This window comes from Zootoca vivipara, chromosome 12 (genome assembly GCF_965207765.1).
Source record: "Zootoca vivipara chromosome 12, rZooViv2.hap1.1, whole genome shotgun sequence".
NCBI lineage: Eukaryota > Metazoa > Chordata > Lepidosauria > Squamata > Lacertidae > Zootoca > Zootoca vivipara.
Window position 1 is genome coordinate 35,232,214 of NC_142595.1, and position 26,293 is coordinate 35,258,506.

The 26,293-nt window shown below is 46.8% G+C and overlaps 2 protein-coding genes across 2 annotated transcripts in view; both read right to left on the reverse strand.

Moving 5' to 3' along the window:
* Positions 1-11,515, reverse strand: part of PTPRH (protein tyrosine phosphatase receptor type H) — a 34,078-nt gene extending 22,563 nt beyond the window's left edge. Inside the window, exons 1-5 of the mRNA XM_035134591.3 lie at positions 10,098-11,515; positions 5,619-5,655; positions 3,564-3,614; positions 2,450-2,656; positions 1,115-1,363 (exon numbers count right to left, since the gene is read on the reverse strand). Coding sequence (XP_034990482.1) covers positions 1,115-1,363; positions 2,450-2,656; positions 3,564-3,614; positions 5,619-5,655; positions 10,098-10,148 — 595 coding nt within the window. The 5' untranslated portion in view covers positions 10,149-11,515. The remainder of the gene's footprint in view (positions 1-1,114; positions 1,364-2,449; positions 2,657-3,563; positions 3,615-5,618; positions 5,656-10,097) is intronic.
* TMEM86B (transmembrane protein 86B) lies at positions 11,512-24,114 on the reverse strand. Its single transcript, XM_035134592.3, has 3 exons — positions 23,960-24,114; positions 14,998-15,250; positions 11,512-12,833 (listed from the first exon to the last, which is right to left on the reverse strand). The coding sequence occupies exons 1-3, from the start codon at positions 24,008-24,010 to the stop codon at positions 12,430-12,432; spliced, it is 708 nt and encodes a 235-aa protein (XP_034990483.1). The 5' UTR covers positions 24,011-24,114; the 3' UTR covers positions 11,512-12,429.
* Positions 24,115-26,293: the final 2,179 nt, after the last annotated feature.

A 26,293-nucleotide genomic window follows, 5' to 3' on the forward strand; every position in this document is an offset into this window, starting at 1 on the left:
CACACACACACACACACACACACACACACAGACACACACTTATGGATCAATATGAGCATGCACACAACCAAGCTAGTTAGGAGAAAATTTAAGCAGGCTACACTATCAGAACACAAGATAACAACTTCTTCTCTATTCCTCAGTGCTCCAGACCAGGCATCCCCAAACTGCGGCCCTCCATATGTTTTGGCCTACAACTCCCATGATCCCTAGGTAACAGGACCAGTGGTCGGGGATGATGGGAATTGTAGTCCAAAACATTTGGAGGGCCGAAGTTTGGGGGTGCCTGCTCCAGACATTGCCACATACACCTCGGCTAACATACAGTGCCTTGCAGAGAAGGGAGGGGAATCCCATAGCCCATCAAGACTCCAACACCCATCAGCCCCAGCCAGCATGGCCAATAGGCAAAGATGATAGGATCTATAGTCCAAGAATGGATGGAGGGCCAGGGGTTGCCCTTCCTGCTGTCCAAAGACCTGGTTTCAGCTTCTGCCTGCAGAGTGGGGGGAAATAGATATAGATCACCTGTGTGGGGTAATTAATAAATGAATTGGCTGGATCCCTAGATCCAAAGTGTAGAGTGAAACACACTCTCCAGCAAGAGAGAGCCCCCAGCAGTGTTTTCAAAAGTCACAAAAATCACAAGCAGCAGTGTAGCGTGGGGATTTAGGCTGTTAAACCTTTTAATATCCTGTTTAGTCTACTACCAGAGCTTCCCATTTCTACCCCTCTTAGCACTGAACAGACCTCGCCCCTTATTAAGTTTAATAATGCTTTGCTTACAAAGATCCAAAGGTTCATGCATTTATCCATGCAGCAGCAAAAGTAAACACAGGCAGAAATCTTGGGATACAAAATATAGCGAAATGGCTCTAAGCATGTGGTCTGAGCCTGTAGCGAGCAAGCTCAGGTACCTCCTATCTCACATGGTGAAAAAGACCGAAGAAAGGAGGAAACCCAACTTTCTTCTAAGAGCTGAGGGGGCGTGACCTGGCTGAGTCTAGGAGTACATTTCTGTGGTTTTAACCCCTTTGTGCATTAACTAGCCCTAAGCTTGCTTGCTATGTTTGACTGCAATTTCCCACAAGTAGAAGGTCATGGCAAGACTCACAGGTGAAGGCAGTGATGGATGATTCCTTGCTGCACTGTCCATCCAGTTTTCTGAACACTGTCATGTTGTAGCTCTGCCCAGGCGACAGTTTTGGGATGTTGGCTGTGCAGTAACTGAGGCTGGCTTTCGGGACTGTTGTAGCGCTGCCTCTATGCTCCTTGTAGCAGCAGTCGTTGGAGTATTGCCAGTGAAGAGTTACAGAATGGTTGGTCTGGTCCCCTTGGATGAGGTTTTGCACAGGGCATGGCTCTGTTCAGAACCAGAAGCAGAGAATGAGCAATCAATGAGAGCCAGCATGGTGTAGTGGTTAAGAGCAGTAGACTTGTAATCTGGGGAACCGGGTTCGCTTCCCCACTCCTCCACATGCAGCTGCTGGGTGACCTTGGGCTAGTCACACTTCTCTGAAGTCTCTCAGCCCCACTCACCTCACAGAGTGTTTGTTGTGGGGGAGGAAGGGAAAGGAGAATGTTAGCTGCTTTGAGACTCCTTCGGGTAGTGATGAAGCGGGATATCAAACCCAAACTCTTCTTCAATGAGCACTTCACTCCCACAGACCACTCCTTATAGGAAACCCAGGCGCAAATTCATTGCACCTAACACTGGGGCCTGCTCTAGGGGGGCCTTTGGACTGCTGCTATTTTCCAAGAGGGACACAAACGCAGTCTCAAACTTTTGGTTTGCGGAAAGAAAGTAGATCGAAGCACTCCGTTGCCCTAGCACAACAAATCCACTTAAAAGAAAGAAAGAAGAAGTGGGATGTCTGCAGTTTGGAAAGTGATGGATGTGGAGAAAGAGGAAATGGTGGGGCCAGAGGATCCCAAGTCAGTGGCTCTCAAACTCTTCCCCCCACCCCACCCCACACTTTGAGAATATAAATTTGCTCGTGCCATACAGAATTTTTTGTTGACAAGAAATACACTGGAAAACAAAAGGAAGCAACTTGCAGCGGTGCTTGATTTATGACTTAAGATTGAACAGCTCAGTCAGTAAAGCAAGACTCTAAATCGCAGGGTCATGGGTTTAAGCCCCACATTGGGCAAAAACATTCCTGCATTGCCGGGGGTTGGACTAGAATGATGATCCTACAATTCTATAACTCTACTATATATTCTAGAACTCTTCTATAACATAGGACATCCAGAAAGTATAAAACAATGCTGCTACATATTCTTCAAGTGAAAGAAAATACTACACTGATATGTTTAAATGTACTTTTTAATTTATTTTTAAGGAGGGTCCTTTCCTCAGTCTCTTTTGCTTTGCAAAGCGCCTTCGTCATGCAGAACCTGGGTTCCCTCTTGACACAGACTGTGGAGTGTGGATTTCTGCCCTTACCTTCGCACACAAGGCAGTCAGCGAGTGAGGAACAGTTTTTATCCACAAGCTGTTGGCATTGAGGGGGAAGGCTGGTGCTGTTGACGCAGCCTGGATCCTGGTCCATCACCTCTGGTCTTCTGAAAATTTCTGCGACATTTGCATTATCCAAGCGACAGTACACAATGACAAAGTGTCCACCGACTTCCCCAGGGTTTTTGCATGGATCTGTGGCAGCAACAAAATGAAGGCAGGGTTTAGAGAAGCCTTTCCCCAGTGTGGTGTCTGCCAGACATTTGTTGGACTGCAACTCCCATCATCCCTGACCAATAGCTGTGCAGGCTGGGGCTGATGGGAACTGGAGTCCAACAACAGAATCTGGAGGATACCAAGGGGGTTGGGGAAATAGTTTAGGGTGTTAGCCCCGCCTGGTCCTACTGTATTCAGCTCTTCTTCTTGTGGGATGTGATACATAAGTAGCAGTCAAGTACAACATTCCTTGTTTTCCTAGAGTGGACATGCAGGGGAATGTTTGGTCCAGCCAGTTGAAAATTCCTGTTTCTTCCTAGCTGGGACATACTTCCTGTTGCATGTGACTAGGGTTGGGTGTTACCTTGCCTGTCTAGGTAACAAAAGGGCAACTCACGCAGCACACTCTCTCTCTTTGACTTCCTCCTTCGTTGGAGCAGCTTTTAGCTAGAATTGCTAAAATTCTGGGATTATCTCCATATGGGATAGATCAGAAGTCAGCAAACTTTTTCAGCAGGGGGCCAGTCTCCTGTCCCTCAGACCTTGTGGGGGGCTGGACTATATTTTGAAAAAATAATAATGAACAAATTCCTATGCCCCACAAATAACCCAGAGATGCGTTTAAAATAAAAGGGACACATTCTACTCATGTAAAAACACACTGATTCCCGGACCGTCCGCGGGCCGGATCGAGAAGGTGATTGGGCCGGATCCGGCCCCCGGGTCTTAGTTTGCCTACCCATGAGCTAGATGGATCAATAATCTGATTCAGGATTAACCAGCTCCTCATCTTCCTACTTCAGAAGATATTGAGTTAATCTCAGATTAATCCACTCCAGGAAGAGGCAACATCAGAAACCCAGAGAAAGGTTGTTATTCTACTTACCTGCAGTTGTTGTGGGTGGTTTTGTAGTAGTTGTGGATTCTTTATTTTTGCCTGTTTTGGAGAGGTGAGGCAGAGGGGGGAGGAGGCAAATATGCGGAAAGTTGAATCTCCATTATGGATTATTCAGTTTGTGAATAAAATATACAGAATTGCATCTGAAACTAAAATACCCCCATGCACACAAAGACACAGATTCTCCAGAAAGTCCAAGAGGCAAAAACAAGCAGGCATAGAAACAAATTGGTAGCAAGCTGTGTCAAAATGACTCTCTTTAAACCCAAGGAAGGAGGCCGTTTCTTCAAAATCAAAAAACTTTTAATAAAGCAAGAAGGGCCCTGCTGGTTTGGATTAGAGTCCCAGAATCCTATTTATAGCTGGGGCCATCTGGAAACCTCAAGGAAACCCACACCGTCCAGGCACGAAGGCAACAGCAACCTTCTTTATGTTTGTTCCCAGAAACTGGTATCAATCAACAGCACACTGCCTTTGCACATGGAGGTTCTATTCTGTCTGTCCTGGCTGGTGGGCATTGATAGACTGATCCACTTGCGAATGAGGCTGCAGTTCAGCAAGAAGGTTCAGTTCCAGGCATCTCCAAGTAAGCCTGCTGTCAGAGGGTCGTCGTGGCTACTCTAGAGTAACTCCGCTTGAGTCCAGTTTGCCTTTAAAGACTTTTATTGTGCAAAGTATTTACAGTGCAGAGACAGCTTAAAACATGACCTCTCAGTCCGAATCAGAATCCGGCAATGGCGTACGTCTGTTTCTACGCCAGCAAAGGAGTCGGGGCACCCCAAAACGCCTCCCCTTTGACCTGCGCCGCGGTGCTCTCCTTAACTCTTGTGCCAGAAGGAGCGATGCCCTCCCAGCCTCCTCCTGCTCAAGGCGGTGGAATGGCTCTCCAACATCCTGGAGCCCTTGCCTACATCTCTCCTCCCCTGAGCTTTCCCATCTTTCTGCAAGCTGGCTTCTCTCTCCCTCCGGGTCTCTCCCCTCCCTCCTGGCTGCTTCAGACCCACTGCTGCTCCCTGTGCTTGGCGATGATAGGGGCTGGCTCCCTGTAGGGAGTCACCCTTACACCTGCGAAAGTCTGAAATCCTAGAGAGTCACTGCTGGTCATTGAAGATAATTCTAACCAAGATGGACCCATGGTCTGATTCAATATAAGGCAAAATTCCTATATTCCTTTGTGAATTTATCTGATCCTTTCCAAAAACCCATCTTTGCTAATGGCCACCGTGTAGTTTAGTCACTAGGATGCTGGGACTAACTTCTTTTGTTTCCCCACTTGTCCCTTCTCACACTAGGTTCTCATTCCTCCAAACAGTCTGGAACCCCTATGGTGGAAAACCACGGGGGTGGGGGTGGGGGTGGGGGTGGGGGTAGGGGCATATTGGAGCTGGAGGACAACTGGCGGTGAAAGGGTTAAGTGCCCTCTCAAATTGCCCCCCTCTCAAATCGGGGTTCTCAACCTGGAAAATGGTTGTTGAGCTACCTTTACATAAACTTCTATGTAAGGCACTGTTTGCCCTTCAGGGTCCATCTCTAAACCAGTGTTCTTTGACCTTGAGTCCACAGGTGTTGTTGGACTACAACTCCCACCATCCTTGGCCAGCTTAGTCAGGGATGATGGGAGTTGTAGTCCAAAAATATATATTTAGGGCTGGTTGAACCATAGCTGCCAAGTTTTCCTTTTTCTCGCGAGAAAGCCTATTCAGCATAAGGGAAAATCCCTTTTAAAAAGGGATAACTTGGCAGCTATGGGTTGAACACTGACCTCTGACGAGTTCAGAGGTAGCTACTCTTCCGTATCGCCCTGCCTTGCAGTGAAGAGGATTTTAGCACACATCAAATGTAGTCATGCAGTAAAATGCTTTCCTGTAATCGCCTAAGCTTCAGTACCTTTACATCAGCTTTGAAGGCAGGCAGCCTTTCAACAGGTGCACCCTTCCCCATTGCTGCATCTCCATGTTGGAGAAAGTTGCACCTGCTGAATTTCCTTACAAAGCTAAAGACACACACAAAACCAAGTTGGCTATCATCATAGAAGCAACTCACTGTGTTGTCCTGGCTGAAGGAGCAGCAGCAGCAGCACCTGGCATTGAAAAAAGGCATAATGTGAAAGATGGTAGATTTGTAAGGTTTTCTAATTCCCAGAAGGCCTTGCTCACAGATGTCGGCACTGTGATTCCCACGAACACCGTTTGACCTTGCTCACATTATAGGTAGGATGCCTGTACGAGTTATTCTTCATGCTTTTCAGGGCAGCGTCATCAAAAACCCCATCAGGCTGGACTTTCATAGAATCATCAGAGTTGGAAGGGAACATGAGGGTCATCTAGTCCAACCCACTGTGATGCAAGAATCTTTTGCCCAACGTGGGGCTCAAACCCACAACTCTGAGATTCAGAGCCTCATGCTTTACTGACTGAGCTATGTTGCGGCTTCGGCTCCCCTGCATCTCTGTCTCCACCTTCTGGGTTTTCAACATTATCTCCAGCTTTCTAAGGCGCCGTATATTGAAAGCACATCTGTGGCCACCCCAATCTGGAATCTTGAGAACAGTTGTTTGTTAAGGGTGCTGGGGTTTGTAGTTCTGTGAGAAGTAAACTACATTTCCCAGCATTCTCTGGGGGAGGCCATGTGCTTTAAATGTGCTTTGGTGTGTACACAGCCTCGGATTCTAATGTTTTTCCTATAGTTGGAGTTGCCAACATGCCACCCATGGGTGCAATGGTGCCCTGGGGAGGAGAGGGGTCTTCCCCTGGTACCCACAAGTATTCTGGGGGCCCTGCCTCACTGCCCCCTTGGTCATGACGAGGCTTGGTTACTTCTTTTTTGAAAAGCCCATAGAGCTGGAGGAGAAAGAAGTTGGAAGAGTTGTGCTCTTTTCCACTTCGTCTTTCAGCTCTGTGTACTTTTCAAGGCTCAATTCAATTCTGCAGGATCCAACCTTTACCCAGAACCCAGAACCATTGGGAAAAAGGGAAGCCTTGATGTGCTGGCTTTCTGTTTCTCAGAGAGAGCGCCGGGGGGGGGGGGCGCTGATCCAGGGGAGGAAATTTACCCAGATAGAGTGGCACCTTCTGCACTCAGTCAAAAATCCAAACATGCCTAAAATATTTGTCACTCCCTGATCCTACTGATAGACACACTCTGCACCTTCCAAGTGATCTGTGAAGCCCAGGTTGTGCTAAGCGCACTAGGGTTTGTTTAAAAACTGTTTTGCATTTCCAAGGGGAATATTTGCATTTACTGCTTTTTCCAAGGGCCCTGTCTCACTACATGGCGACAGAGAAGTCTGGGTAAAGATTGTATTTCTATAGCTGAGTAAACATTATGGACTGTTTTCTTCCCCTTTCACTCTTCCCCACCCTAAATATCCACCCCGAGGAAGAGTCCTGTGTAGCACAAAAGCTTGCATCATTTTTTTTAAAAAATGTTATCTTTTCCCAAGCAAAGTCAATGTGCAGCTCGCATGTGTACTTTGAATGGGATGGGATGTCAAAACCAGTGTGTTATGGTGGTTAGAGTGTTGGAATGTGACCTGGGAGCTCAAGATTCAAATCCCCACCCAAACACGAAGTTCGCTGGGTGACCTTGAGCCAGTCATTGTCTACCTCGCAGGGTTGTTGTGAGGAGAAAACGAGGAGGGGAGATGTACAGCACCTTGAGCTCCTTGGAGGAAAGGGGGGGTAGTTCAATGGTTCAGTGGAACTTATTTCCAAGTAATGGTGCCTAGGTGTGCAGCTTTAAGTCTGCAATAAAGACCGTCCACCAGCGTTTCAGCTGGTTTCTGCTTAAAGGAGAGAGCAAAAAGGCAGCTCGCCGTTTCCTCCTGTGCTGGAATATATCCCCAAAGTGGTGCAAGTTGGAGGGCATGAGCAGCTGGTGGTGACCTGGGTGCCTTTCATGAAACCCAAATCTTGTGGTCTGGGTCAGGATCAGCAGCCCAGCAATGGCTGCTTTCTAAACTCCAGCCTGCGAGCTGACACTGTGGGGCATTCCTGCGTAAGGGGAAAGGGCGTAGCTCACTGGTACAGCGGGAGTTCAATCCTGCCTTCTGCAAGGATCAACTGCATCTCTAATTGCCCCACACCTGACATCACAAATGGTGTGAGGCAGGTGATTTGGGGTGGCAGCCTTCTGAGACATTGGGGAGGCCTGGCAGACCAGATCTGGCACACTGGTCAGAGGTTCCCCATCATCCCTGTTGTGGCACAAGAGAAAATAAATTGGATGCATCATCATCTGCAAGGCAGCCGATTATATCACTTCTTTGCTGCCTTCAGCCTTTAGGTTTTGTACCAAGAATGCCAAATACATGTCTCTAGCAATTGTTCAGCCTGCAGCAAACCTCTAATTGAAGCTGCCCAGGGACTTTTGCTGAATGGCACATGTTTTCTTTTAAAAAATATGTTATAGACAGGTCTTGGTCTAGAGCATTGCTGGATAATATCACGGTACATGATCTGCTATCTGGAAAATTTCCAGTTTCATTCCAGTTTCCACTAACTGCAGAAAAGTAACACCTCAGCAGGGCTAAAGAGCTTGAATGTGGCTTTTAGAGATGCACTTTGCCCGCTGAAAACAAAACAGAGGTTTCTAGCCCTCATTGATCAATGTTAATAAATACAATGTACTCCTCAGGACTGAGCAACGTAACAACTCCTTTAGAGTCCCCTTCTGCTATTCCTGTCATGTAACATACACCTCACATCCAATACACAGATGCCCACCTGTAACCACCTGTACAGGTGTATTTGAGCATCTGGTGGTTTGGTGAATAGGTAGTGTTTGCAATAAAAACAATTAAATCCCAAATGACAGTGTGAAGGTTTGTAGTACAAAGTCATACGTGCAACACAATCGGAAATCTTCAATGTCCCTCAGTCTCCCCCAGTCTATTTCACCAACAAACTCACGCAACTACTTTTAGCCCATAGAAGGTTAATGTAAAGTCAAACATTTCACCAGAAATATAATCTGTGTTTTGGATTAACTAACACAACTGATTCCCTAAGCCAATCTAAAATATAGCTAATAGTATAGTGGTCTATGTAATAATTCATCAGATTTAGATTAAAACCATGGCTGGGTTAAATAATAATAATAATAATAATAATAATAATAATAATAATAATAATGAAACATGCCCTTTAAAACATCTTGCCAGTTTTACATAAACAACTGTGTGGAAAATGCTTGTCTCTTAATTTTTCTATGCAAGGATTGAGTCTAAGGATATTACTGTATTTGAAATTCCTTCTGATGAACAGATACCTTTGAAACACACTGGAACCTGGAATGCTGCAAGATTTTAAAATCATATATATATTATTGTGCATATATTTGTGAAAATGACATACAAAAATGCATTTTTGAAAATGGTTTTGGAAAAAATGTGGATATTTGTATATGTGCATCAGTCAATCACTTTGCGGTGCTAATGGACTCTGTCCTTCGGTCATTTTTTGAATTGCAAATAATGACTTTTCCATTATGTTAATTTTCCTCTAACATACCCACTCCTCTTTGTGTGCCATCCTCAACTACCTCCTGATCCTGTCCTGCCAATATTCCAGGTCTGTTCTCAGCTACAGAACAGAAGTTAAAATGTTGAGAGTCTAGGGATAGGGAAGAAATGAGATTCAATTTAAAGGCAAACTACTGAATTTGTGCTTTCCAGAACAATACGTGAACTGAAACGCAGCCACCCTTCAAAATTCACATCACTCCATTTTTACAATCCAGTTCTCCAGCCACGTTAACTGCATCAACGGCATTTACGCAATCAAATGCCATGCCTAGTTTGGCTCTTAAACTAGCTGCTTCAATGGCCCCACATTCAAGAACAAGACTAAGAACTAGTGGCTGAGTATTTCCTCCTCCCTCCCAAATGCGTTTTCCTTTTGTGTTGTGTCTTGCTGGGTGTGGGCGAGATGATGCCTACGCCAGCCTTAGATTGGGGTAGAGCTGTACAGCACCTGCTTTGCATGCAAAGGGTCCCAGGTTCAGCATCTGCACTGGTAAGGCCACCAGAGACCCCTGTCTGAAACCTTAGAAAGGTGCTGTTATCTGGTGTGGACACTACTTAGATGAACAATGGTCTGACTCAGTATAAGCCAGAGTCCTGTGTTTGTTTGTCTGTTGCATTAACACCCCACCTTTTCCTCCAAGGAGCTCAAGGTGGCGTATATGGTTATCCCCCTCCTCATTTAGTCTCCACAACAACCCTGCGAGGTAGGTTAGGCTGAGAGGCAGTGACTGGCTCAGGGCCACCCAGTGAGCTTCACTGCCGAGTGGGAATTCGAACCTGGTCTCCCAGATGCTAGCCGTTCGCTCTAACCGCTACACCATACTGCTGCAGCCACTTCTGGTATGCAGTGGCTCTATATCCAGGGATTCTTCCTTTACCGGGGAGGCGCAACCAACCCTAGAGATGAGGGAACAGCTCTTTATGCCAATGAAACAGCTCAGTAGGGGGAGTGGGTTAGGGTTTGGGTTTGTTTTTATTTGTATTTTAAATCCACTTACCAGCAGCAAGGGCAGCCAACCTCCTCTTGGGCGTAGCATGCGAGATGCCATCAGCCAACAGGCCCCAGGGTTGTAAACAATCCCCAGCTCCCCCAGAAGGGAGTTACCATCCCGACACCATGCACCTTTGGCCACTCTCTTCCTGATCTTCCTTTCTACCTGCTGTCGCACCTGTTCCCTTTTGGCTGGGCAGAAGCTTTGTCCCCTCCTCCTTCCACACCCACAACTCAGGAGGAAGTGAATCAGCCAGCGGCAAAACCACCAGCAGCAACCCACTGGGCAAACAACTCCCCCATTATTTTGCCCAAACTTGGAGAGTGCTGATTTGTTTGTTTGTTTTTAAGTCTCTCTCTCTCTCTCTCTCTCGTAGCTTAGTGGCAGAGTACTGTCTCTGGTTTGCACGGAGAAGGCTGCCAGTTCAAATCCCTGACATCTTCCGACTCCTTGCCAGAAACCCTGGAGTTCAACAATATATGGAATGGGATAGCTCAATTGGTAAGAGCACGAGACTCTTCATCTCAAGGTTGTGGGTTCGAGCCCCACGTTGGGCAAAAGGATTCCTTACATGGGGTTGGACTAGATGACCTCCGTGGTCCCTTCCAAGTCTGCAATTCTATGATCTGGAGAGCACCACAGGCTCCCCAGCCCTGTGTTAAAATGATGTGGGTAAATATGTTAGTTTTAAGAGTAGCCCAGGTTGCTGTTTCAACACCTAAACCGGGGCGGGGGTAGGGGTCTGACCTGTGGCTCTCCAAGAATAATAATAATAATAATAATAATAATAATAATAATAATAATAATTTATTATTTATACCCCACCCATCTGGCTGGGTTTCCCCAGAATATTAGAATACACTAATTTCTTAAAGATCAAAAGCTTCCCTAAACAGTGATGTGGACTGCAACTTCCATCAGACCTAGCCAGCATGGGCAAGCATCAGGGATGATGGGGGTTGTAGTCCAACAACATCTGGGTGGCCGCCGGTTAGGCAGATGTGGAGTCTGTTTGCATTAGAGGCCTAAAACACAGCAAGGTCAATTCCCCCCTGCTGCATTTCAAGCCGCATTTGCATGGTATTGATCACATCAGAGAAGGGGCAGGGGTTTCTTCATCCTCCGCACGTGACCTTTTTGGTTTCCCTGCCCCTGCAACTGCACAACCCCCAGAACTTGTATTCATGAAGCTGTCATGGTAGGATACATTCACTGCTTAATCCGCATCCAATTTTGTAGTTGAATTTAGGATCAATATGGCTAATGTCGTGTGAATATGACTTCAAAATCTAGCAGTAGGAACTCACCGGATGCAGAGTAAAAGGTAATGTGAACATACCCCTGATCTACATTAGGACACAGTCAGTAGGGCAATGCCTTTATTAGAATCGACTGAAAGAGTGAGCAAGCTTCTGTGTTTTCAATAACTCTTCTTCACACTAAAATGAGGCTGCAGGGTGTTGGTGGAGAAGCAAAGCTGGACAGCGAAGTCTTCAGTATGGCTTTCAGAATCATGGCAAGCTTCCTTAACCTTCCCCCAAAACTTGTTGTTTTGCTTGTCATCTAAAGTGAAGACGAGACAGAAGAACTGAGAAGCTTGCACACTGTTTTGTGACATTCCAGTCCAGGCATCCCCAAACTTCGGCCCTCCAGATGTTTTGGACTACAATTCCCATCTTCCCCAACCACTGGTCCTGTTAGCTAGGGATCATGGGAGCTGTAGGCCAAAACATCTGGAGGGCCGCAGTTTGGGGGTGCCTGTTCCAGTCGTTACTAAAAGGTATTATCCTAGTGTGGTTTTTGGTTGTTGTGTGTAAGCCAAGGGTTGTATCTGGGGTTAGTTCTACTCAGTACAGACCCATTGAAATGAACGGACCTAATTGATTTCCAAGGGTCTGTGACATGCCAGATGACACGGCCCCTCATACATGATTTTTGGCCCCGAGAGTAGCAGATTGTGAGATGGAGAGAGCAGGTATTATCTGGGTTCATTTCCCTTTATTCCCCCCACCACAATCTTGCTTTTGCTTTTCATGCTAAGCTGTCGCTATTGAACAGACGTGTAGATCTGCAAACACTGTGCATTATAGTGTGAAAGCTTATTGCTTTACCGTAAACAAACTACTTTCCACTGCTTTGGGGAAAGCGCATGAAGGGAAGAGATGAGAAAGCAAAATTGATTTTGGGGAAGGGAGGAGACTTGAGCTCCTGAGAGGAAGGAAGGACAGAGCCTAGAAAGCTATAGCTGAACTCGGGAGGAGTCGGGAGGCCCGGTTCCTGTGGTCCTCTCTCTTGCACACAAAATGGTTAAAACTCGACAGCAGTCCAGGTCCTGAGCTCAGTTCTCCTTCTGAGAGAGCTTCCGGGAAGAGGCCACAGACACCGCAATCAATGCCTGGGCTGTGAAGTAGGTGCTCATTATCAGGAAGCGGGCATGAGGCAGCGAGGAGGAGCAGAAGTGATGGAGGACGACAAACAGATCGGACACGATGAAGATCACGCTGCCAAGCGAAGTGCTCAGCTGGGCTTCTGTGCGGGACAGCGCACGCCAGCACATGGTGCCGATGACGGCCGCATAGGCTGGCCCTGCGTAGGCAAAGACACCCTCAAGGCAGGGAAAGACAAGGGTGACGTATGCTGTGGCCACCAACCCCAGAACCACCAGGAAGGTGAGGGGCCGAAAGGGGCCCAGGCCAAAGGCTAAGATGTAGGAGACATGGCAGGCGGCAAAAGCAGCTGTCCCTGCGAGGAGAGAAAAAGGAGAAAACACACACACAGAGAGAAATTTGAAACACTTTGCACTTAAAGGCTAATCTACCTAGCTCTCATTTTCTGAAACAAATACACAGACCAAAATGCAGCCATCCTTCGAAATTTGCACTTCACAGAATTTTGCAGTAAATTCAGTGTGCATAAAAACGCCTACATTGGTGGAAACACACACACACACACACACAAATGTACAGTCGTACCTTGGAAGTTTAACAGAATCCATTCCGGAAGTCCGTTCGACTTGCAAAATGTTCAAAAACCCAATCGTGGCTTCTGATTGGCTGCAGGAAGCTCCTGCAGCCAATCGGAAGCCACGGAAGCCCCATCGGACATTCGGGTTCCAAAAGAATGTTCGCAAACCGGAACACTCACTTCCGGGTTTGCGGCGTTCGGGAGCCAAAACGTTCGAGTTCCAGGGCGTTCAACAACCAAGGTACGACTGTATTAGATTAGGGGAAAACAATTTTGCAGAACCTGTAAACAAGGCAGAACTGTGTATTAGGAGACATTTGCACTAAAATGATTGGAGAGTTTCTGTGAGGACTTAAAAAGAAATAATCGCAAACCAACACAGAAATGGGGAACTGGATTTAAGATTGGAAAAGGAGAAATGAAGGCCTTACCTACATTATACGACAGAGGTGCAGTTCCCTGAATAGAGGGATTGTTATTTAAACCACTCTGGGGATTGTAGCTCGGGGGTGGGGGGTGGGAAATAGGGGTCTCCTAGCAACTCTCAGGACCCTTAACAAATGGTACTTCCTAGACGGAAGCCATGACCACCTGAAGTGGCATGAGACTGCTTTAAATGGCCAACACAGGACCTGTGGCATACACAGTCTTGCTGCCACCTCATCTCTCCTCGCCCTGGTATGGGGCTGCCCTTTGGCCAGAGGGAGGCAAGTAAGAGGCTCAGCCTTATCATGCCACCCACGACTGATTCCGCCCTTCACATTAATCCTTAGATTTTACTAAGATCTGATGCACCCGTTTATCTAGGATGCGAATTAGATTTTAACACCCGTTGGGTGGATGTTGCCATCAGCCAGCGCAGGTCCCAGAAGAGAAATATCCCCAGATCTTTCCAATGGGGATGTTATTCCTGGCCTTTCTAAAAGGAAATGATCCCGTCTGTCGAGATATGTGTGTTGCTGGTGCCCCCATGTGGCGAGAGATAGTATTTGTGGATGGATGAATTCAGATTTGCAGACTGGACAAGATAATAAATAATAATAATAATAATAATAATAATAATAATAATAATAATAATAATACCTGGGTACAGCATATCTAAAAACCTAATAAAAACATCAAGCATTTGCACACATCTGCGGTGGCTAACATATATTTTGAAGTGCTGATAAATATTCATTTTTTCCTTCTTATTTGGGCCCTGTTTTACTAGGTTGCCTAGATTCCTGCTGTTGTCTTGATACCTGCTGGTGTTGTTTTGGGCACTTTTTGCTGCATTTAGCTGTTTTATTTGTTTCTATTTACTGTATTTATTTATTTACTTATTTACTTATTTATTTATTTATTGAATTGATATACTGTCCTATACCTGGAGGTCTCAGAGCGGTATATAAAAACCACAAAATATATAATCAAAATAAAAACAACAACCCAATAATTCCCCCCTCAAAAAAAAAAAAACCCCCAAAGGGCATAGGATGTCAATCAAAGCAAAGGCCTGATTAAAAAGGAACATTTTCCCCTGGCACCTAAAGGTGTATAATGAAGGCGCCAAACGAACTTCCCCGGGGAGAGCATTCCACAGATGGGGAGCCACTGCAGAGAAGGGCCCGTTCTCGTGTTGCCACCCTGCGGACCTCTTGAGGAGGAGGCACACAAAGGAAGGCCTCAGAAGATGATCTCAGGGTCCGGGTAGTTTCATATGGAAAGAGGCGGTCCTTGAGGTATTGCAGTCTTGAGATGTTTAAGGTTTTATCGGTCAAAACCAGCACTTATATATGACTGCATTTCTATCCCATCTTGTATGCAGGGAGCTCAAGGCAGTGGACATGGCTCTCCCCCTCCTTACTGAATTCCCCACAGTACAAACATCGTAACATGCAAACTGGTGGTTAACAGAATACAACAGGGCTCCTCCCCACGGGTCCCTCAAACCTCATACCTGGAAGGAAAAGTTCTGACCACACCAAACAGATGTCCCCTACTGCTGAGAACAGCAGGCCTCGGAAAATGTGGCGGGCATATGGTGTGAAAACGGCCACACTGTAGGCATGGGAAGCCACGAAGAACGCCAAGGAAAGGACCGGGAGGCATTTGACGATGGCACTCTGCACACTGTTGTCAGGAAGCCAGAGGATGAAGTACGACGCGCAGGAGATGGCGAAAGGCAGTAGCTTATACAGCAAACTCCTTTTCTAAGGATGCGACATGAAAAGAGAGTTCTTCAGTGATTCCCCCCTCCTTTTAGCCTCCTCTTCCCACCAACTCACAGGGCTTTTTCTGTGGTGGCCCCTTCCTTGTGGAATCCCGCCTCCTCTGCAGGGTGTGTTTTGCTCTTCCATTGGTTGTTTTTCAAAGCTCCTTACAGACTTGACTATTCCAATCTGCTTTCAGATGAATAGGGTTGGCGTTTTATCATTTTACCTGTGTATTACGTTAGGTGGTGGCTGTTTTAAGTTGTTTTTATGCTTTTAACAGTAGGTTCCTCACTCGGGCAATCTGGCCAGGCACCCCCACCATTATAATTTCTTAAGGATGCCAGGCTAGCTTGCCCGGGCAGCGGCAGCAGTTAACACTGATTAGTCTGTTTAATAGTGACTACTGTTGTTTTCTGTGTCTTTTAATTACTTCTGCTAGTGGGCTGGTGAATGGACGCAGCGGGCAAGGAGCCTGTTGGAGGCGGGCTCTATTCACCCTCTGTTATGTACTGAGCTGAATCATAGAACAATAGAATACAGAATGCAGCAGTCTGATTGGTCTGCAGGAGCCACCCAATCCAGCTCCAGGTGGAAGTGAATCAGCAACCTGATTGGCCTGCAGGAGCAGCCAATCAGGCTTCTGGCGGAAGTGAATCCGCAACCTGATTGGCCTACAGGAGCAGTCCTGAAGTAGCCAATCACGCAAGGCCCAATGTGTAAATAATGTGTATATATAGCAGACATTTTGGGGGGAAAGCTATTCTTCTTTTGCTACTAGAAGCTGAATAAAGAGTATGAAATTCACTCTCGACTCCGAGTAAATTTCACTCCTGCAGGCCAATCAGGTTGCTGATTCACTTCCACCTGGAGCTGGATTGGGTGGCTCCTGTGGACCAATCAGACTGCTGCATTCTGGATCCTATTGTTCTAGGATTCAGCTCAGTACAGAACACCCTCCTTGAGTGCCCCCCCACCCCAGCTGCCCAACCCACCGGGGGGGGGGGCACACGCTTGCCCTACCCTGGGTGCTGGCAATCCACGCTATGCTGCTGCTTCCAGTTTCGCCATTTGATTTCAAACAGCATTGTGTGCTGTGCTTCGGCTGAACTGACAAGCAGGTTATAACAGGTTTCTTCAACACCTAGTCAAATATCCAAGAACTCTAATATGCAAACACAGAACTTGTACACTCCAAAGCCAAAGTTTGACAGAGAATGCAAATTCCTTGTTCTCACTCTTTCATCGTACAGTGGGGAACACAAATTGTGGATGCAGCCTTTGCCAACTCCAAAGGTTTTGCTGTTCATTATTTTGATGGTTGGCCAAGTAATATAGATTGCAGTTTCCCAGTATAATAGTTATTCAGACCCAAAAAAAATCCTGGATCCTTTGCAAAGATTGCCCCCCCCCCAAAAAAAGTGTGTGTGTGTGTGTGTGTGTGTGTGTGTGTGTGTGTGTAAAAGCGTCAAAGAACAAAAAGAAACTGCTAGTATAAACACCAAAACTAGGAATAAAAATCCTAGGACCAAAATCCAAATGAGACTCCAGTTTTCTCCCTGCTATTAAATGGGAGTGTTCCACTTGTCTCTTGCTGATAGAATTTCATGGACTCTGAACACTCATGATAGCGAAGGTGCCATCTTTAGAACATAAGAGAGGTCCTGATGGGTCAGATTTCTCTAGTCCAGCATCCTGTGTTCACAGTGGTCAGCCGGACGCATCTGAGAAGTCCGCAAGCAGGACATGAGCACAACAGCACTCCTTGGCCCGCGATCCCCAGCAACTTGTATTTGCAGGCATACAAGCCTTGACACTGGAGGGGTAACAGGCAACCTTCATAACATTAGTAGCCCTTGAGCCTTATTTGCCACGAATTTGCTTTATCGCCTTTTAAAGCTGTGCACATGGGCAGTGATCACTACATCATGTGGAAGCAAACTCCATAGTTTACCTATGCAGTGAATTCTACAGTTTACTTACGCACTGTCCCGAGATCTCCCACAGTTCAGTTTCTCTTCCCCCCCCCAATTTTTTAAAAATAATTTTATAATTTTTATTGTAAAGTAAATACATCAATACCAAGGCATACATAAAGAATAATATAAAGAAAAAGAAAAGGAAAAATGCAAGGAAAAGTACACAGTAAAAGAATCAAGAAAAGTATAATATTTCAATACAATAAACACTATTTTACAAAATAATAATAGTAATAGACTTCCATCATTCTCACAACACTTCCTTTCACATTTCACATTTTATCTGTATTTCAGTATTATTTTCATCTTAATATATAGATATTGTCACAGATGGGGTGTTGGCTACTCCCGAGTAAGCACTCCACACATCCTCTGGATTTTCATAGTTTTATTGTGCATGCTATATACAGTGGTGAGATGTCTCAAATCATGTCTGCTCTGCATGGGGCAGAAGCCCACAATGGCGTCTTGTGGGCTCTGACCCCCCTTTTAAGACTCCAAACGCCCCTCCTCCTTGCTCTATGGGTCCTCCGTGGTCCCAAACCAGGCTCCTGAGGTGCCGTTCCCTCTCCTCCCTCCTTTCCAGCCCCTGCTGAAGCTAGCTCCTCCCCTGCTTCCCTGCTACCAACCTGGAGCTGAGCCACCAGGACTCTGCAGAGCCCTGGACCCGTCTTAACCCTTCCTGTTCCTGATTTGAACTCCCAGACTTGCTGCTGCTCTCCCATCTGATGGAAGTAAGCAGAGTGGGCTGCTCTCTGCAAGCCCTCTCTCTTACATCCACCCCCCCTCCAGGCTCCCCCCCCCTTTCTGAGGCCTGGTTTGCCTGGTCTGATGTCTGTAAAGAGGGCTGGAAGCCTGACAGGTCTTCCTCCTCTGTAGTGTGTGTAAAATCCTGTTCCCAGTCGGTGCTGGGTGGCTGGTCCGTGTAGTTCCTTCCGTTGTCATCCTCCTCCTCCCTCTGGAAAATTGCTTCCGATTCCCGGAGGGCTCCTTGGGTCTGCGTCTCCCCTGCTCCCCACCTGGGATCGCCCTCCCCCTCTGTGTTCCCTGTGCTACTGACGTGTGGTGGTTTGGGTCTGTGGGAGAAAGGAGCGTGCAGTTCCAGTGTGCGGTCCTCCCCTTGCATGGTGTGCGTGGTTGCCTCCGCGTTTTGGGAAGCAGGAGTGCCCTGCCTGGCCATCAGACATTTTAACCCCCCCTCCCCCCACCGGGAGCCCGGGCTCGCTGTGGCACTGTAGACCTCCTCCTCTTCCTTTCTTTCTGGAACCTCTTGGCTGCCTTCTCCCTCCACCCTTCTGTCTAGTGTCTTTTGTGTGATTTCCTCCCCCTCCCTCCTGTCAGCGTCTTGTGTTGGATGTGTGTCACGTCCTCTGAACCTTGGGCTTTCCCTAAAGTGTGAGAGCAAAGACCTGTGACCCACGGGATGGACCTTTCTCGCTGTAGGTACTTCCCCCCTGAAGGTGACAGGGTTGATCTGTGTCAGAACCTTGAAGGGCCCCAGCCTTCTGGGTGCCAGCTTCTTCCCCCTTCCCCCCATGGGAAGGCCTTCTGACCACAGCCAGACCCTGTCCCCTCCGTGGAAGACCTTCTCCAGTCCCCCGTGATGGTCTGCCCCCTCCTTGTAAGCCTCATTGCTCCTTGCCACGTCTCCATCCAGTTGTTGGTGTACTGTCTCCCTCCTCTCACCCCATGCCTCAATAGGTGGTCCCCCAATCTCCCCCTCCCCCTGCTCTGGGAAGGCTCTGGGGTTTCGCCCAAGACTGGCCTTACTGGGTGTGAGCCTCGTGAAGACATGTACTGCATGCCCCTCCGTGGGGTTGTCATGATATTGCCTGAGAATCTTCCCTCTGAGGGAGTCCTGGGGCATATACCGGGCATCATTGCTAAAGAGTAACCCCTCTTTCTCTGCAAGCCCTTCCCCTGCCCCTTCTCCCTCCCTCAAGTCCCTCCGTATGTTCTGGGTAAAAGTGTCCTCTTTGGTGAGTTGGCTCAGTTTCTCTTCCTGCATCCCCGCCTCGGCGTCGTTCCATCCGCCTGGGGAGCTGATGTGGTGCGATCCTGAGGATTCTCCTTCTTTCCTGCAGTGCTCCTTGCCGTCTGCATCTCCAAAGGTGAGATCTCCCCGGCGCTGGCTGCCCACAGGGTCATTGTCCATTAAGTCCAAAGCTAGCACTTCTGCGTGCTTGTTCACTGTCATCTTCCGAGAGGGGGTCTGTTGCGTGACCTCACCCTCCTGCAATTCCCTGCCGTCTATGGCCGAGACGCTCATGGGAAGCTTCCTTGGGAAAAGGGGAATCTGATTCTGCCTAGCAAAGTCCACCGATAGGAAATCATTGCTGCTGCCCCTGCAGAGAAGCCCGACTGTCTCCTGGGTCTGGCCTCTTGGCAGCTGCAGACTTACTTCCATCTCTTTGTCGTGCTGTGGGGTGTTACAGGAGGGCTCAGTTGTTGGTGCTCTGCCTGGCCCCTCCCCTCCTGATCTGGCATCCAGGCTTGTGTCTGTGCCTGCCTGCTCTCGCCATTCCTTCCTCTGGGGGCAGTGTTCCACCCAGTGGCTGGGTGCATTGTAAAGGCATCTCCCGCCTTTCTCTTCCCTCTGTTTTCCCGCGTCAGCGTTTGAAAGTACCCGCGCGCGGGCTTTGTCCCTCTGCATCACATCTGGCTGGAGGGGTCTGTGCTGAGCTGTAGCTGCCTTCCAGGGACTGTATGGGAGCTTGTGGCCGCTGCCTTTCCCCTCCGTCTGTCCCCTCTGCCCGGACTCGCCTCTCAGCCTCCTGCACTTCCACGCCACCATGCCTCTCAGCCTTAGAGCCAGCTTGTGCTGAGGGTCGCCCTACAAAGTGCTGGCCCGTCCCGAGTGTCCTCTCTGCTTGTCCAGCCTCCACTCCGGCTTGGCTGTGTTCAGAGCTGCTCGGTTCACTAAGCCTGGCTTCCCCTGTGCCCGGGTGCCTACCTGGTGCTTGAGCCGTTCCATAGTTGCAGGGTGCTGGCTGCAGCTTGCTCTCTGCTACACCCCTCACGCATGCCAATCCTCCCTTGGCATCTCTCTCTTCTGCTTTAGATGCTGCCAACTTCATGCCGGCTGCTACATTTGCAGCCCTCTTCCCTCGGGGTAGCCATCAAAAGATTGTGGGCCGAATTTCATTAATTAAGATGTGTGTAGTCTCGAAAATGAATTACTTATTTCAAAACTTACCAATTTTGGGGAAAGAAAAAATTTTTGGTGAATGGAAAAAGGATATTATGAAATTTATCTGGAACGGGAAGAGACCGAGGATCAAATATACAATCATGATAGATCATAGAAATAGGGGAGGCTTCGGGCTCCCAGATCTCGAAATATACCACGACGCAGCTGCAATCGCCTGGATTAAAGAGTGGATGGAGCTTCAAAATACGGATCTTTTAGATTTGGAGGGCCAAGGTTTAGCTTTTGGCTGGCACCGCTATTTAATGAAAGAAAAAATTGAAAAAAAGAACATTTTTATGTTCAACATAATTAGAAAATCTCTGTACCTAGTTTGGCAGAAATATAAAAGGTTCTTTGAACCAAAGACCCCATGGTGGGTCTCCCCACTTGAATTAGTGGCGGTCAAAAGAACTAATATGGGTGGTAACTGGCCCACCTATAGGAACCTATTGGAAGAAAAAGAGGGAACATTAAAATTAAAAGATTACTCTGAAATAAAACATCTCTTGACCACCTGGTTGCAGTACTTTGAAATAAGTCAGAGGCTGCAAGTCGATAAAAAATTGGGCTTCGACAGGGAAATGTCAAAATTGGAGGAGATTTTATTAGTAAATAAGAGCAAATATATTAAAAAATTATACCAGATAATTCTAAAATGGAGAACAGAAGAAGAGCTGACCAAAGAATTCATGATTAAGTGGGGTCAGGACCTGGGGAAACCTATCCCAGTGGAGAAGTGGGAGAAGTTATGGAAAAAAGACTCAGAATTTACACCCAATTACGATCTAAAGGAAAACATTTCGAAGATGCAGAACAGATGGTACCTGACCCCACTTAAAATATCCAAAATCTACCCAGGAACCAGCAACTTATGCTGGAGGTGTAAAAAGGAGGTTGGCTCCTTCATCCACATATGGTGGAATTGTAGTATAATTAGAGAATTTTGGGAAATGCTTTACAATGAATTAAAGAAAATATTAAAATACTCTTTCAAGAAAACCCCGGAAATGTTCCTTCTAGGAATGATATCTGAGGACATTCATCCCAAGGACAGATGTGTAGTCAGTTATGCGGTAGCAGCTGCTAGGTTATTAGTTGCAAAAAATTGGAAAACCTCGGTAAACCCAAGTAAAGAAGAATGGCAGATAAAATTATTCAATTACTACAATTTAGCAAAAAATTATGAAGAAATTAAAGGAATGGATTTAGAGGAGACCGTCAAAAATTGGAAATCATTTATTAATTATATTAAGAGCCAATTGGAAAACCCAAATGTAATCTCAGATGCTTAACGATTTTGTCATGAATATTTGATTTAGAAAATAAGTAATTATATGTATTTTGTTGTGTTTTTTATCTCTTTTTTCTTTCTTTCTTTTTTTTTGTTAATTGTTAAATAAATTAAGGTATGTAAATAATATATGGAATATAAGGATAAGCTCCAAACAGGATGGAAAGTGCGGGGGGCGGGGAATGGGGGGAAGTGGGAGGGAGGGAGCGGGCAAAGCAAAAATGATATCTCAACGGGTTATAATTTTTGCTCAAGGGTTTTAACGATTTGTATTATTCTCTGAGTTGATGTTCTTTTTTTTGTGTTGTTAATAAAGATTATTTTAAAAAAAAAAAAAAAAAAAAAAAAAAAAAAAAGATTGTGGGCTTGCTGTCACAGATGGGGTGTTGGCTACTCCCGAGTAAGCACTCCACACATCCTCTGGATTTTCATAGTTTTATTGTGCATGCTATATACAGTGGTGAGATGTCTCAAATCATGTCTGCTCTGCATGGGGCAGAAGCCCACAATGGCGTCTTGTGGGCTCTGACCCCCCTTTTAAGACTCCAAACGCCCCTCCTCCTTGCTCTATGGGTCCTCCGTGGTCCCAAACCAGGCTCCTGAGGTGCCGTTCCCTCTCCTCCCTCCTTTCCAGCCCCTGCTGAAGCTAGCTCCTCCCCTGCTTCCCTGCTACCAACCTGGAGCTGAGCCACCAGGACTCTGCAGAGCCCTGGACCCGTCTTAACCCTTCCTGTTCCTGATTTGAACTCCCAGACTTGCTGCTGCTCTCCCATCTGATGGAAGTAAGCAGAGTGGGCTGCTCTCTGCAAGCCCTCTCTCTTACAGATATGTATGTATATATGTATGTTTCCCCTTTCCATTCATGAGGTCATTCTAGACACAGCCAAATTTTTACATTAGAACCTTGTCTTTCTAAATGATCATTCAAGCAATTCCATTCCTTCTTGACTGTATTCATTGGCTTTAGTCTTATTATATCCGTCAATTTGGCCAGTTCCAAATATTCACATAATTTACATAACCATTCTTCTTTGGTCAGTACCTGGTTACCCTTCCAGTACTTAGCCACCAGGGTTCTCGCCGCTGATGTTGCATACAGAAAGAATTTAGTGTTTTCTCTAGAAATATCACTATTCAATATTCCCAAAAGGTATGTTTCTGGTCTTTTGCTATGTGAAGTTCTTATTAACTTTTTTATTTCTCCGTGGATCATGTCCCAAAACTTTCTGATCTCTGGACATGTCCACCACATATGGTAGAAGGTTCACAGTTCAGTTTCGTGGAATGGCCCCCTGGCTTCTTTTGCACACAGGAGGGCTTGGGAAGAAACTCTCCGCTTGCTCCACCCAACCACCCGCTCCATCATTTTAGTGACCCAAAGGGGAGATGAATGATGGGCCTCCTGGGTCCTCTGGCCCTGGAGGGGCTAGCAGAGCTGGGTGGGGCTTCACTCGAATACCTGGATTCCTTAAGGACTTGGACATTGGAGGAAACCTGGGTTCAAAGGTAAGGTTTTAGTGCACCAGGGAGTTTTGTGCAGTGCTTCTTTTAATAGGAAGCAACACAAAGGGAGCCAGGATTCCCGAGTTCTCCATGAAGGAGAGGCGTGCAGCAAAAGAAATAAAAAACCCAGCCATCTTATCTAAGGCATCAACAAGTTTCTCAGAGGAAGACATTGCCTTAACCTGCTTCCGACAGCTAGTGGGTTGGGCTTAGCGGTTCCCAAACTTTTTGAGGCCAGCCCCCCCCCCCGTGGTTCCATAAACTCACCCCCAGTGCCCCCTGACCTATATAAAAAGCACTATTCAGAACGTTCGCATGATCCCCTAAGGAAGATGACCACACAATGAAATTCAAAAGAGTAACAATTAATTGCACATTTATTTAAAACCCAATAAAAGCTATCTAGTTGACTTCAACCAAAAGGATGAACTTGATCCAGGGATATGAAAAAAGTCATTTACAACTCCAGTACCCCCAGCCCCCCTACCCCCGTAAATACCACTGCCCACCAGGGAGCCATTATACACCCTGACAGCAACTCGTTCCAGGCAAGGTTGTTCCCCAGCCCTACCAGACAATGCCAGGAATTGAACCTTGGCTCTTTGACAAGCAAAGCACTGAGCTTTGGGCTGCCCCCCCCCCAGTTTTCTAGCAGGTCGATAAACCTCCTAGGGAGCCCCATCTCCCACCAGTGCCTCTCCTGTCCCCTTCCATCCACCCTTTGTAGCAGATATACGGACTCTTACGTTGGCCGCTGCCTTTTTCCTGTAGTGGGCATCTAGCTCCAGGATATCCATGGCCAGTCCTAGCGTTGCCTGATCTTGAAGAGGGTGCCAGTTATGCCTGCACCTTGCAGCAAAGTGGACTTTCAACTCCCTCAGGGTACAAGGGGCCAACTGATAAGACGGCAATCGATACCCGTCACACCATCTCTGCTTGGTACCAGAGTAATCATAATAGCAATAATAATTATAACAACAACAATAATAATTTATTTATACCCCGCCCATCTGGCTGGGTTTCCCCAGCCACTCTGGGCGGCTTACAACAAAATATTAAAAATACAACAAGACATTAAAAACTTCCCTAACCAGAGAATGATATTATAGGCTTTGCCCCACCCCTGCTCTAGAACCCTCAAGTTCTGTTTAAAAGAAACCATTGCCAAGCACAAGCTGATCCATACTCACCACATGGTCATGCTCACATAGGCAGGCCAGGAGGAACAAGAGGATTGGCAACATCTTTATTCTCCTTTATTAGCCGCCCTGAGCCTGGCTCTCACTGGGGGAGGGCGGGGTATAAATAAAAAATTATTATTATTACTTAGTGCTCTGAAGGGCTGCAGCCATTTATTAAATAGCTGGCGTGAGGGGCTGCAGAGGTGGGTCATGAAAGATCCTGGCTAATCACATGTGCGCACAGGGCCGTCTTACCCATAGGCACTAGGGGTGCAGGGCACCCGGGCGCCGGGCTCTCAGGGGCGGCAGGCCGAGAGTCCCGGGACCGAGAATTGAGTCCAGGGAAGAGCCCGCCCGTCAGTCAGAGCACCGCAGGGGGCTCTTCTGCTGCGGGCAGCTCTGCGCCCCAAGTTTGGGGGTGACCAAGCCAGCAAGATGCTCCACCCTCCTGCGCGCCTGGGACTGGGCAACCTGGGGGGGGGGGCGCCGGGTGGATCTTTGCACCCCAGCATCACATATGCTTAAGCCAGTCCTGTGTGCACATAACACACAGGGTCTTGTGGATCTTGATGGGCAGCATTTCATAGCTGCTTTCCAGATCATAAGCATAAGGCAGGCATCCCCAAACTTTGGCCCTCCAGATGTTTTGGACTACAATTCCCATCTTCTCCGACCACTGGTCCTGTTAGCTAGGGATCATGGGAGTTGTAGGCCAAAACATCTGGAGGGCTGCCATTTGGGGATGCCTGGCATAAAGTATGCACAATTTTATTGGAAGAGGGTAGGCAAACAGGACCCTCTTATAGTAAGCATAGCTCTGTTTAAGGCCAAGCTGGAATGCTGAGATTAGCCTCCCACAGACTATTCATGGGGATGTAGCCGACATCTTGGTCCGTGACTGTGGAGGCCAATTCTGGATCCCCACGTCCTTCCACAGTGGGGGCGTAAGTTTCTGGGAGGGAGTTGATCATGGTGAGGGTTCACCAAGCGTGCCTTCCTCTTAGCATGTTTCTCCCTTCCGTCCTGAGTTTGAGTGTCTTCAAATGTATGGAAACTTATTCATGTATGTGACTACAGTGGCAAGGATGTTACTTGCCCCAAAATGGAAAGAAGCAGAAGTCCAAGCAAAGGAAGAATGGAAACAAAAACTTATGGAATATGCAGAAATGGTGAAACTTACTGGAAGAATAAGAATCAAGATAAAATAAAAAAATTGTTTATAAAAGAATGGAAATGGTTTACTGAATAAAGATAAATTATAAACAGATAAAACCATTGGCAGGGTTATTGTAATAGCCTGCAGTTTTATAAGAGCACATATTTAAAGAAGATGAATAAAGGAGTGAATTAAGTTAATTTGGATATGCAGAAGATATTTTAAAAATTGAAGGAACCACAGAGAGGGGGAAGGAAGACAATTTTTGAAATGTCAAAATGATTGTAAAATTGGTGAAACGTATAAAATTAGTGAAATGTATGATCTTGAAGACAAAAAAGGGAAAAAATGTAGCTGACTCCCGTGCAGCTAACAGAGAGCAAGTCCCCTCTAGTCTAGCCTACTGCTCAAAGGCAGCACTTACCATCCAGCACCCAGGATGTGCCACTAGGAGAGAAATAGCAGCAAAACCCAATGCCTAATTGTGTGATCCGAAGATAGTTTTATATCTCTTTTGATGATCTCCAAAGACTTGCTCCAGTTTAAGAGGACTGCTCCACGCAATCCTCTGTCGAGGTAAAGAGCAATGGAATTGTTGTTTCTTTGACTTTGGTTCCTCGGAGAAGGCATTGCTTGCTCCTTTTGTGATGTGGCATGTACGCACAGCATACCTATTGGTGTGAACTGAGTTTAGGGCTGCGGAGTTCAGACTTGGAAAGTCTATGTAGCTGTGAAGATCATCA

What these genes read in the sequence shown, in the direction of transcription:
- TMEM86B (XM_035134592.3), bottom strand. Translation starts at nt 24,010, where the DNA reads ATGGATATCCTGGAGCTAGATGCCCACTACAGGAAAAAGGCAGCGGCC. An exon ending in GGAAAAAGGCAGCGGCCAAC is followed by an intron (nt 15,251 to 23,959) that starts GTAAGAGTCCGT and finishes TCGCATCCTTAG; the next exon opens with AAAAGGAGTTTGCTGTATAA. An exon ending in GTCAGAACTTTTCCTTCCAG is followed by an intron (nt 12,834 to 14,997) that starts GTATGAGGTTTG and finishes CTCTCCTCGCAG; the next exon opens with GGACAGCTGCTTTTGCCGCC.